This window comes from Mesoplodon mirus, assembly GCF_964341445.2.
Source record: "Mesoplodon mirus genome assembly, chromosome: 6".
Classification (NCBI taxonomy): Eukaryota; Metazoa; Chordata; class Mammalia; order Artiodactyla; family Ziphiidae; genus Mesoplodon; species Mesoplodon mirus.
This window is the reverse complement of record NC_138982.1, coordinates 92,710,311-92,723,291: the sequence shown is the minus strand read 5'-3', so window position 1 is coordinate 92,723,291 and position 12,981 is coordinate 92,710,311. Positions and strand designations below refer to the sequence as shown.

At 35.3% G+C, this 12,981-nt stretch overlaps 1 protein-coding gene across 14 annotated transcripts in view; it reads left to right on the top strand.

Moving 5' to 3' along the window:
• BBX (BBX high mobility group box domain containing) overlaps positions 1-12,981 on the top strand; it is a 291,684-nt gene that overhangs the window by 202,623 nt on the left and 76,080 nt on the right. For all 14 annotated transcript variants that reach the window (XM_082626016.1, XM_082626015.1, XM_082626007.1 and 11 more), the window contains 2 exons: positions 5,438-5,633; positions 9,793-9,860. In XM_082626016.1, coding sequence (XP_082482142.1) covers positions 5,438-5,633; positions 9,793-9,860 — 264 coding nt within the window. The remainder of the gene's footprint in view (positions 1-5,437; positions 5,634-9,792; positions 9,861-12,981) is intronic.

Genomic DNA, 12,981 nt, shown 5'->3' with positions numbered 1-12,981 from the left:
GCCTTCTCCATTCTCAGACCTTTCTGAGTTTCCACATTTATAAATGGCAATAAAGATGCCTGCCCTCACAGGGTTGAGGTAAGATGCAAATAAGGCATTGTGTGCACAGGCATGGTCTGAAGTTTAAAATGCTATACACACGTTAGTTGTTCCTGATAAACAAACTTATGTTTGTTTGTATTTGTTACTTCTTTACCTAGTAATCTTTTACTGTTTTTATTAGGACCTGTTAACATGCTGAAGTGCTACTGAAATACAAAATTAGTCTTTGAAACACAAGAATCAACAAAACTAAAATGCATCATTTGCCCAACTTGGCAGATACTGTCCAATGTGATTAATAATCCCTAACAAAATAGCTGTTCCATTAAGTGAGCTAACTACTTGATTTCAGAAACATCAATCCATTTGCTAATTGTTAGTAAACACTACCATTTAAATATTCAAATCAAATAAAATTATAGGGACTTTATAAAGACCCCATAGCTAGTGATAAAAAAAATAGACCTCATAGTGAGTGACATATTGAGAATTTAAACTGTCTCTTAAAACTAATTTTTGGTATTGGTTTCAGATGTTAATATTTGGATTGATTGAGGGACCTAATACTCCAATATCCTACAGTAAATCTTGATTACTTTGGAATTTGTGGTCATTCAAAGGGATGTAGGTAAAAATTAACTTTTGTACCGTTTGAAACATTGCAAATTTATGCCATAATCTATTTTTAAAAGAAAAAGTTTAAAGTGTTTAAGGAAATTACTAAACCTAAGCGAACACATTTTTTAAAGAAAACATTTTACAATTCAAATTAGTTAACATGAATTATCTATTCATACATTTTCAGAAATGTAGTTTCTTACCCAGATCCCTATCTACCCTTTAAAATGTACCAAAATTACATTTTAAAAGAAATTCTGAAATTTTTGGTACTTCTTAAATAGTGCTAACTGATTAAACTGACTTTCTCCTCCTTACCCAAATTAGGGAGTAAAATTGTCCTTTAAGAAACTTTATACGTGGAAATGAACTGCCGTTGCCACAGTAATCCTTATAGGCAATTTAGGCAACTGTATCTGTAGCCAACTCAGTTTTTCCTTTATGACTTTTCTACAAGAGAACCAAACAATTCCCTGGTCACTTATTCAAGTCACTTTTTGAAGTGTATAGCTTTTACTGTAGTGGCTTTAACATGAAAGTTTTATAGGTTAATGTATAATTTGAAATATTTTTATTCTGTTGGAACTGTAAACTTAATTCAGTGTTCTGTCATATAAAAGTCTAATTAATTTTCTTCCTATTAAAATATCTAGTAAGAATAATTCAGATCTAAATGAGAAGTTTTAAAGTTCTGTGAGGGAAAGTTCCTAAAACTAAGGAAGTACAAATTAATGCCACTTCTCAAATATCTTCCTCTCCTCTTCCACCCTATATAAGGTGATTTCTGCCTGCCAATGTGAAAAGGTACAGCTGTCTCAAAATTCATTAGCTGTCTCAAAATTTATTATGCTAGGGATTCACTTAGCCCCCTGCAGAGTTCTAAGATTTAAAAGTGTGTTATAGCTCTTTAAAAATCAGATAATTCCTGTGTAATCTCTCCTTCATAATTCCGGTAGTTTTTTTTTTTTTTTTTATCATGGTGATATTTCACGTATTTGCACCAGAAGCAGCTCTCTTCATTTGTATAGATATTCCCAGAGTCCCTTATTACTGGACCTCACCAGGGTTATCATTCTCTTTCACTCTGTTGAGAAGATCTAGACTGTAATAATAGCTAGAAATACTCCTGGACTTTTTGATACATCCCCTCCCCTCCAATTAGAAACAAACAATTGGAAGACAGTTAATAAGTACATCTCTCCTTAAGGTGCTTTTTAAGATCACATTTCCCATTCTTATAAATGATCTGCAAAGGTATGTAATGTTGAGACCCAATTTTTTAAAGATTAACATAATAGAGTATTGTCTTTTGGTATATAGTAATGCCATTGTCATATATGAAGTAGACAGATACTGTGGCAAAGGGTATGTACTTAATACCATTCTTGAATAACAGTGATGTATTAATCATTGCTAATGAAATGTGGTAGTGGTTGAGGGTGGACAGAAGGGAGCCAGCATTTACTGAGCATCTTGTGTAAGTCAGGATCTGTGCCTATAAGGTAAATTCACTTAGGTTATCTAATCAGTTGGAAATTTGCAAAAATAAAATAAAATAGGAATTTTTATATTAATGGGAGATTTTAAAAAATCAGTGTTTTAGCAGGAGGTTAGTTACCTAGGAGATAGGACGCCTGTGATTGATGTTCTTGGAGGATAACTGAGCTTCCCCTCCCACCCCCAGCCTGAAAGCCCTGCCTTGGGGATCTGGATGGGTGGGCCTGTCTCTTTGGTCCTTTCAGTCCTGTGCTGATGGATTTTTGCCCACATGGTTGACCAGCTTGCTAATACTTTCACTCAGCTATTTGCTTCAGACTATATATAGTCTTTTTTCATTTCTCCCTTACTCAGCTTTCTCTGTAATCCCTTTCCTAATAACCTCATCACAACAAATGATTAAGCCTTTCTGTTGTCTCTTATAGCTGAATCAGAGCAAGTGATTGATGATGAGCCCAGTTCCAAGGACAGACATCCTCACATGCTGAGGGTTCTTCCTGCCTCCGCCCTCACTTGGTGTTCATACACTGCTTGTGTTGACCTGTATGTCTTTTCATGAATTTATGACATCTCCATCTAAGCTTTAAACTCCTTAAGGACAAGGGCTGTGTGTTATTCTTTTCTCTGTCTCCTACATTCTTAACCCTTTTGCTCAAATATATACTTGGTTGAGCTAATGAATGTTGTTTTACATCGAGTTTAAGACAAGGTTAAAATTGTAATACATTTATAGAGCATTGACTCTCATAGTGAATTCTCAGTCACCATTTTCCATAAAACCTCACATACTCTGGGCGTTTCTCTTGCCTTTTGTTCTTCAACACATAGATAGCTTCCCCTTTTACGGACCCTCTGCAAAACCATTTTTCATGCCTAAGCCAGGGGAAAGTCCGTAGACCATGTATAAGAAGAAGTAACATTTTGATTACTGATTGTGGATTGTAAACAGTTTGAAGGTGGAGACTCTATGCTCTTTTAGTCCCCAGTGTCTAACCAGTGTCTGTCACCTAGTCGATCCTCACAAAGTATTGAGATGGATGTGGGTGGGTGGGTAGAATAAGTGCAAGAGAAAGAGATGTGTATGGTCAGTGATTGTCTCTGCTTTATGTTATCTTCAGCACAGCTCCACATCATAAGTTAGTTTAAGCTAACTTATTTATTAATACCATCAGTGCTTTTAAAAATAGTTGATGCTGGTAATAATTCATTCATAAGAATGACAGTATTATCATTTTCATTACACATGTTGATTTTCATCAAAGCTAATTGCTAAGTGATTCTTAGAAAAGGATGTAATATTTACTGGGAAAGAACTTACCTAGCAGATCGACAACATTGGAGGGGAGGAAGGGGACACCTAAGAAACAGAAGAAATCTGAAGGCTAGTGACATCCATCTGTCTAGTCCCATCCGTGAATTGGGACTTTTTTCTTAAGAAACCACCAGAAGTACCCAAAACTTTTAAAATTTCTTACGACAAATATGTTAATTTGTTTGATAGTCTTTTGTTACGTTATAGAGTGGTGACCTTTGTCCAAATGACTGTTCATCTGACAGACCAGCTCGTGTGCATTTTGCTGGGACAAAATAATGATGCATGTGCCTGCTGCTTTTATCTCACCCTATCATTTGTCACTTTCCACCTCCAGACAGCAGGCGAGGCTATTTGTCTGCCTCACCTTAACATGTAAATCCCCCCATGCATGTGAATGTGCTGGGATAGAGTACCTCTTACATTACATTGATACCTCCAAATTTATTCTGTTATGTGATGGTAAATTCTAGTTTGCATCTGGCCTTGTATCCCATTTTAATTATTTTTGTAGGAAAAGTAGAACTGTATCTTACTGTTTTTTACGCTTACCTTCCTTCCTCATATACCTATGTATCAATATGCAGATATACAGCTTTTAGTTTAAAAAAATTGATTATTCAGAAAATTTGAATTGAGTGATTTTTGGGGATGATTCTAAACCATTGACTACTAACATTGCATTATATTATTTACAATACAATTTTCATTTATATGATTTAAAGTGAAGTGGTGGAAAAAGTTTGTTAGTTGGATTCCATATACTTTTCTTACACTAAGGGTAAAGGAACCTTTTTTTTCTTTAATGAGTTAGATAAAAAAGCTATTTTGAGCTTACACTAAATTAATTTTACACACAGAGTGACCATTTTAAAAAGAAAGTTTAGGGGATTGAAAGAATTGTATTAATTAAATAAGGTATCTAGCAATCATATAACATAAAATCATTGAAGAATACATGAAAAATACATTTTATCAGATAACATAACCATTGGCAATATAACACGAATAGCAAGAAATATATTTTTGTTTAAGTATTGTCAGGAAAGGGAAAGAAATGGCCAAGTTGGGGAAAAGGGAGAAAACCACAGAAAAGTGAAGGAGGAAGGAAGATATTAACAGTGAAGTTTGAAACCTCCAAGTAAAGACATACAGTTTGTGATGGATTAATCTGCAACATCACACATCACAGCTCGCAGCATGTTCACTTTTGAGATCACATGTGCTCATTACAAAACCCTGGGATGTTACCAGGTGCAGCTACACTTTTTAGATGGAAGAATTGAGGCTGAGAAAGGTTGTATAATTTGCTTAATGTCCACAGCTGGCTAATAGCAGAGGTGGGTTTTGAAGCCAGGTCATCAGACTCTGCATCCAGTACTCTTTCTTCTACATGGCCCTGCATCTTCAAAGAACTAAAAAGTTCTGCATCAGTTTGCCCTACCTTGTTCTGCATCTCCCATTCGTGATCTTGGTGCTTTTATCCCACAACTGATTACATTGCTCTGTTAGGTTTCCCTGCATTTGCCTGTACAGATTTAATTTTTAACATACTTAGCAAATTAGCAGTGAGCAGAATCTAGTTACTGGCCCTGGTACTGACTCACATTTTGTAAGGTACTTGATACTTACTTTGAAATAGGTGCTGCTTTACGTACCACATTATGAATAACTCCCTTTCTTTACTAAGGTCAGGTAACTTTTTGGATCCTAAAAAAAAAAAGAAGAGGATTAAAAGATACAAAATGTGTTGCCTCTGCACCCTCATCCCACAAATGAACTTTCTAGTAGATAAATTCACGTCCTAGCTCTAAAGCCCTGTACTGAGATTGTCATTCTTCTACAAGGAAAGAACTTACTGAAAGTGTTTTTTTCATTCATTATCTAAATAGGGGAGTAAGGTGAAGGTACTAGAACTTTTTCAATCTATGTGTTAATTAAAATATGTTATCTATTCTTTATTTATAGTATAAAGATGCATTTATGAAAGCAAATCCTGGCTACAAATGGTGTCCTACCACAAACAAGCCTGTGAAATCCCCAACATCCACTGTCAATCCACGGAAGAAACTATGGGCCTTCCCACCTGACTCTTCAAGAGACTTGCCAAGCCCCAAGAAAACAAAGCCTGAAGAAATGCCTCAGCTTAACTTTGGGATGGCTGGTGAGTTTAGACACTAATTTCACCTGTTCTTTAAGAACAGGTCAATTCATTTAGGCAGTATTTTTAACAGATAATAGAAAGAGAGAGAAAAGCAAAATTTAACCAATAGGAAGCAATGGCAAATATGCAGCATAGCTTAAAGCTTTGGAGTATAACATACATAGAATGTGTATATATAATATAGTTAAAGAAAGGAGGTATAGACCAGGTGGTTGAGTCATTACAAATATGTGTGGATTCCTGACATTGACATTATGGAAAAGCAGACAGCAATGTGGAGATTTGTCAGGAGCTCAGGGAATTTTATAATGTAACAAAATAGCTTACCCACTCATGCACAGTATTAAGGTGTCCCAGTAAGCACCTTAGTTATCTTGGATACCTAAAAAAACCACAATTATGTAGATCATCTGAGGATATTCAACATCGAAGCCAAGAGTATGAACAGCTCCATCACAAATCTGTGATGGATCTGACAGCTGTTTCTTAGAGGGAATTTCCATCCTACACTCTCTCTGGCCCCCATTCCTGTTACGGGCCAGGCAAATTTAACATTCCAGATGGTCCCATTTGTTATGAGACCTTAATACTCTTTGGGTGGTAAGGAATGCTACAGCATTTATTACCATGAAATAAAGCATTTATATTCACCCTGCAAATGATTCTATCTTCCATGGTTATTATAATACCGTAATCAAGAGAGGACTTTTCCGGGATGAAATAGGGAGATTGGGCAGGATGGAAGCATTGAAGTTGGTGTTGAGCTATAGGGTTCCTGTTTCATTATTACAAGCAAATTTTCTTTAAGATGAGAGCTCTGAACAGTTTGCAAAATGGAAAGCTTGGGAATGGAATTTAGGCAGTATTTGATGACACTTCATTTTTTTAATAGCCAGTAGGCCTAATGAGATTTGACAGTGCAGTGTGTGATTCATGGTATAACAAAGTGTGTGGTGATGTCACATATAAATCTAGGAAATGCAGTCTGATGCAATGGCAGCATTCTGGGAGAACAAAGTCTTCAGGTGATTGTTACGTAAGTGTCTGTAGTGTAATTCTAGGTGAGCTTCCAAAATGATGCTTTTGCATATCCCAGAGGAATCAGAATAGAAATCTGTCCTTGTTTTAGCTGTTACTTTGTATAATTTTAGCTTCAACCCACTTGCTAGTAGTCTTGGTAAGCTCTCTAGACTCCCCAGATTGTGTCAGTAAGAGTTTCTTTTATCATCAGGACCAAATAAGAGGATATTATGACTGGCTTCTAAATAAATTCCTTTGATTAGCATTTATCTTCCATTGCTTTTTCTCCCAGTTCTAAATCTAGATTGGTCTATGTAGGTTTGTTTTTTTTTTTTTCACACAGTGGCTCTTCAAAAACCAAAAGTAATTGTAGATAAACTACAGAAAGCAGTGAAAGATGTCTGCCTGTAGCACCGTTTCTCACAGTTTATTAATCTACCTGTTACACCTACAAATTCAAAGTGGGACCTAGACTTCAACCAGTATATTTACAAGTCAGCTTTTATTTTTATTTTTTATTTTTAAAAATTTAATTAATTAATTTATTTATTTATTTTTGGCTGTATTGGGTCTTTGTAGCTGCACGTGGGCTTTCTTCTAGTTGTGGTGAGCGGGGGCTACTCTTCGTTGTGGTGCTCGGGCTCCTCATTGTGGTGGCTTCTCTTGTTGCAGAGACCGGCTCTAGACACATGGGCTTCAGTAGTTGCGGCTCGTGGGCTTGGTAGTTGTGGCTCACAGGCTCTAGAGTGCAGGCTCAGAAGTTGTGGCACACGGGCTTAGTTGCTCTGCAGCATGTGGGATCTTCCCGGACCAGGGATCAAACCCATATCCCCTGCATTGGCAGGCGGATTCTTAACCACTGTGCCACCAGGGAAGCCCCTACAAGTCAGCTTTTAAAAACAGCATTCTTTAAGCAAAATACAGGAAAGAAGGAAAACAACTTTCTTGCATTTATCTCATTATATATAAGGGCCTGTGACGGATGTTGGAAATCCATGATCAGAGCCCTTGTTAAGCTAGTGTATAGTGGATAACGTTGGTGTGATGCTCCTTTTTAACACAATGAAAGCAAATTAATTTGCCTTTAATTGAAACATGGTGCTTAGCTGTTTAAATCTAGGGGATACTATAGGGCTTTTAGAGGCCAGTTTATGCTTTTCCTCAACCTGGAATCTCATTTTGCTTTGTTTTCCCAATAGTCCTTGTCACATGACATTTTGCATTTTGAATAACCCCAAAGCAGTCAAGTGTATGATTTCCAAGGAGGGAAAGCTATGTAGAATTTAATTTAGTAGAAGCTCTCTCGGTGAAGGGAAAGCATGCTATTTATATATAAATATATTTTTGATATATCCAAATAACATTATATAAGTATAAATGAATATAAAAGATGATGATTTCTTGTCTGTGTTTTAGTATCTATACAGCAAAGTCATATTGGTATATAACTTAAATTATCATGGAAGTATGTTCCTATTTTACTTTATAATTTGAACTAACACATTTTTGTCTTTATTAGAATGCAATTATGCACTAACACATTTTTGTCTTTATTAGAATGCAATTATGCACTAACACATTTTTATCTTTATTAGAATGCAATTATGCAAGACTCCTGATCTCTAGAATGGCAGCTGCAAAAGTATTTAGCTGCCCAGAGAACCAAAGTACACCTTTACTTTCTGCTAAATTCATTTCTCTCTCCTGATTTTTATTTGCCAATAGATTTACGTGTCTCTTTTAGCAGCCAAAATAGTTCATAAACTTAACATTTAATTAAGAATGGACTCTTAAAACAACAACAGAGAGCCTTATTTCAGCAAACCAGCTCATGTTCCTCTGTGTATTCCTACATGGCTACCTTCCAATATGGAGCTGTTTTGTGACCACCTGATTGTTTGGTGACATATTTTCCCCTCTACTTAACCGTTCCTTCCTTCCTTCCTTCCTTCCTTCCGCCCTCTTTCCCTCCTTCCTTTCCCTCCCTCCCTCCCTTCCTTCCTTCCTTCCCCTCAGATTCTTTTTTCAAAAAAAAATTTTTTTTTAAATTTGACTGTATGTAAGAAGTGGTCAGAGTTGCTTCATGAGTTCCTGAGACAGATTGTATTCAAAGATGTACTTAAGCGCATATCTTTAAACAAAAAAATCAAAAAAGAAAGAGAAGAGAGACACCTTATTGTCTTCAGGCAACACTATGCCTGGTCCTCATTTTGAATTGTAGAGAGATTACTAAAATAAAAAGTGCATTTATTGAGGACCAATATGCACTGGGATAAGCACTGACTTAGGCAGTTTCAGATATGTTAGTTCATTGAAGTTCTGAAATTTAATTCATTTAAGACAACCTTAAAGTCTATAGGTTTCTTATTGTCTGTACTTTCCTTGTTTAGATATAATCCTGGGTCATAGATCTACCAGTTTGCTTTCATTTTCTCTCTCTTTTTCTGTTGATTATTGAAGGAATGAAAACAAAGACCTTTGGAAGTATAAAAAGTGTTCATTTTCAATGTTAAAGGTATTCTGAGGCCTTTCAAGGAAGCGCCTAACTGTACCCCCTAAGATTTAAGATGTTATAAATACATCATTGTTTAATTTAAATTTGTTTTTGAAAGTTTTAAAGAAAGAATATTTGAACAAAGCCCACTAGATTTTTGGAGTCCCCTTTGTAAAATATCTCCCTGTTCTCTAGTTCCTCTGATGGCCTTGTACTTTTTATCAGCCCTGATATCATGTGGCAGAAATAACAATTTGAGAATAACAATCTCAAGTTTCTTAGAAGACAAGTATGAGCACTCTTTCGTTAAAAAAAAAAAAATCCATCCAAACTCCCCATGCAGTAAGGAAAGAAGCATCGCATTAGGAGATAATTCATGTTATAAACAGCTGTGGTATTGAAGAAAGTATTTTGTTGGAATGGTGGACAACAGTGGTATTTAAAAAGCTCACAAAAGTATGAATACTAAGCACATGTACCCCAGGTTTTTCCTTCATAAAGAGTTTCAGAAGTTTTCTGTAATAAGTTACATGTGGTTCTGTTGGATTTCTGATTGCTAGTCTTTGTGAGTATTCTTTTTCAACTCTGGATTATATATAGTTCATGGTTATGAATTGATGATTTACTTGTTTTTGACTTATTTAGATCCTACTCAAATGGGAGGCCTGAGCATGCTGCTTTTAGCTGGAGAACATGCTCTTGGTACACCAGAGGTAAGTGGTCCCTCATCCCTCTCTACTCTGTTCCTGCTGGGGGTTGAGAACACAGACATTTGTGTTCTGTTCACACTGTTAGTTCTACAGTTTCACTTTTTACAGCTCATGAATAAACTCTGCTTTTAATTGTTTTCATTAAGATCTCTATGTGCATTATATTGTGCCTTGAAGGACACAAACACAAGTCAGGTGCAGATTTTGAGGAGGTTCCCTAAGCATAGGAATAAGACTTGCAATGTACAGATAATTAGCATTTGCCATGACTGTGTCATGGGGTGCATAGGGTGGATCCTATGATTCATTCATTCTATTCATAACATTCTCTGCTTTTGTGATGTTCTCATTAGACTTGCTAGTGAAAAGATGAGAGTTAAAAAAAGCATGAAACTGTCAGTCTCTCTGGTACCTGAATAAATTCAAACTTCTGTTTTTGAAAATCAGGAAACATGGCATTCCAAGATTGCTTATTTTTTTAAATGGAAAATGAAAAAGGACCCAGGCCCTTATGACCTTGGTTTCATTTTTTATTCCCTTGTATTGTTATTGGGCTGTTTTTGCTAAATATTTTTAAGTATGGTTTTGATAGGCAGGTAGTATCCGGTAGCCATGCATAGTTTGCATTTGTGGAATTCCTCTATTTTCCAGACCCATTTAACAGAGGCCAGATGCAGTGACCTGCAGATCATATTATTTTACCAAACTCAGGTCCTTGAGCTGGAAGTTTTTCAATCCCCAACCAGAGTTGCTATTTAGGACAAAATAGCAATTTTATTGCATATATATATTTCTTTCTTTCTTTCTTTCTTTTGTTTTTTAAGTCGTGTGCGTGCTATATGGATTACAGTTGAAGTCTATTCAGATAATCGTTTTAGAGGATACATAAGATATTTACATCACAAAAGGTTTTTATTATTTACAGTTTATATTTGGGATCCATAGTACTTGACCATATGTTCAATTTGATTTAACTTTTTATTTCTGTTCAATTCAGTGTAGCAGTAAATGTGTAAACTTGGTGGACTGTAGTTATTTACATTGTACTAATCTTTAGCTAGAAAAAGTCAACATGTCAGTTTGTACCTTTGCATACTCATTATTCAGCATGTTTGTACTTCCTCACACAATAGCCTTCTCTGGCATCATTTTACTTTCTAACACATGGTTGCTCCCTAATGGCAATCAGACTAACTCTCACTCGGGTGTAGAGTATCCCAAGCATGTTCCCACAGGTGAATGTTGGAGTAATAATGCACATTTGACCTTTCAACACAGTCTGACTCATGATTTCCAAGAATACACTGTATTGTGAAAGTCAGTATCATCTTTTCTAACAGATTAGATAATAATGGAGTTTTCTTCCCAATATCTATTAGCATTCCTTTTAACTTTCAGGAAAAAATGTAAACAAATAAACATCTAAGAACTTACAGATAGATGCTATCTATCTGTAAATGCTAGTCAAAGAAAGGAATACTTTTTTTTCTTTGATTAAAGTTTGTCTCTTGGGCTCTTTTTAGTGAATAGCTCTTCTCACAGCTTTTAAGGACAGCAGAGTTTGACACAAGCAGTTTAAACCATGCATTGGTTGGCCTTCCATTTCTGATGAAGGGGAACTGTTTTGAAAATTCTCAAGCTAAAGAAATAAAGTTAAATGGCTTAAAGAAGTAAACCATACAGGAGAAGGGAATTTATGCTAAGGAAGAAGTTGCCAGCACTTATTTCTTTAAGAACCACTTCTAAGAATACAACTCTTTCTTCATAATCCCTACTTTTCATCTCAGATATATTTAGGTCATTATTGAAAATAATCTTGAGATACTGAAATAATAAAGCAGCAAAATTTGTATAAAATAATGCTGTCTCTAAATATAATTAGTTTGAGAGTTTATGTCATAGGTATCAGTAGATTTCATTTAGCACCTAATTTCCATGTAATGTCTTATTCCAAATATGTAGACATGGTCTTAGAACTTTAGGGGCTTATGTATGTTGGCAGATGACAAATACAGTGAATACATATTTATATTTTTAAAAGAAAATTATAAACATAATGAGATAAGGAGAGAAGTACAGAAATTTCATGCTTCTGACATTTGGAACAATTACTGTGAAGTCTGTATTTATACTATTAGGTAGGACCAGTCAAATAAAGTGACATTTTACAAAAATTCTGCCACAGAGGAGGTCTAATCATAATGGCTTTTTTAAATGCCACGAGAAAATTCTTATTCTGAAATATTTTATTTAAAGGGAGATTTTCCTTTGTTCAATAGTCTAAAACCTAATCACATAGAAAAAGTCCTCAAAAGTCTATTTTTTTAATATAGAAAATTTAATATAGGTAATAGCTGTATTTTTAAAAACAATTCTAGAAGGTAGAGAGGCTTGCTGTTACGGGAACAGTAAAATTCCAGGTTAAAAGCTTCTTTGGCCTGTACAATTTCCCAGATCTACATGTGATGTGCTCTTAGGGTTTTCAGAGAGAAATTATATGTTCTTGAGATAGCAGTGAGCAAATAATAACAAGCAAAATGTTTGAGTTTTCTCCTTTTTTTCTCAGTCTTCTGATTAACTCTGAATCTGCCACGATAGATTTTTGGCATTATCAGGTCAACATTTTTATATGCTACTGTTATTAAGCCAAGCTTGGTTCTGTAATTTGTGTCTCTGATGAATAAAAGGGATAAAAATTGCATTTATAGTTTGTTTGATTCTTTTTCCCATAAATGATCAGTCCTGTATTTTCTTTATACCCAGAGTACATTGAAATGCATTACATATTTGGGATAAATTTTAAAAAGCAGTGTTTGTTATTAAAGAGTTTATGGATTAAAGAAGCAAGATAAACGTATAGGCATACCTCATTTTATTGCAGATATTGCATTTGCAGATACTGCATTTTTTACAAATTGAAGGTTTATGGCAACCCTGCGTCCAGCGGGTCTATTGGCAACATTTTTTCAACTGTATTACTCGCTTCGTATCTCTGTGTCACATTTTGTTAATTCTTGCAGTATTTCAGACTTTTCCTTATTATTATATTTGTTATGGCAGTCTGTGATCAGCGATCTTTAATATTACTATTGTAATTTGGGGAGGGGGTGCTACAAATCACACC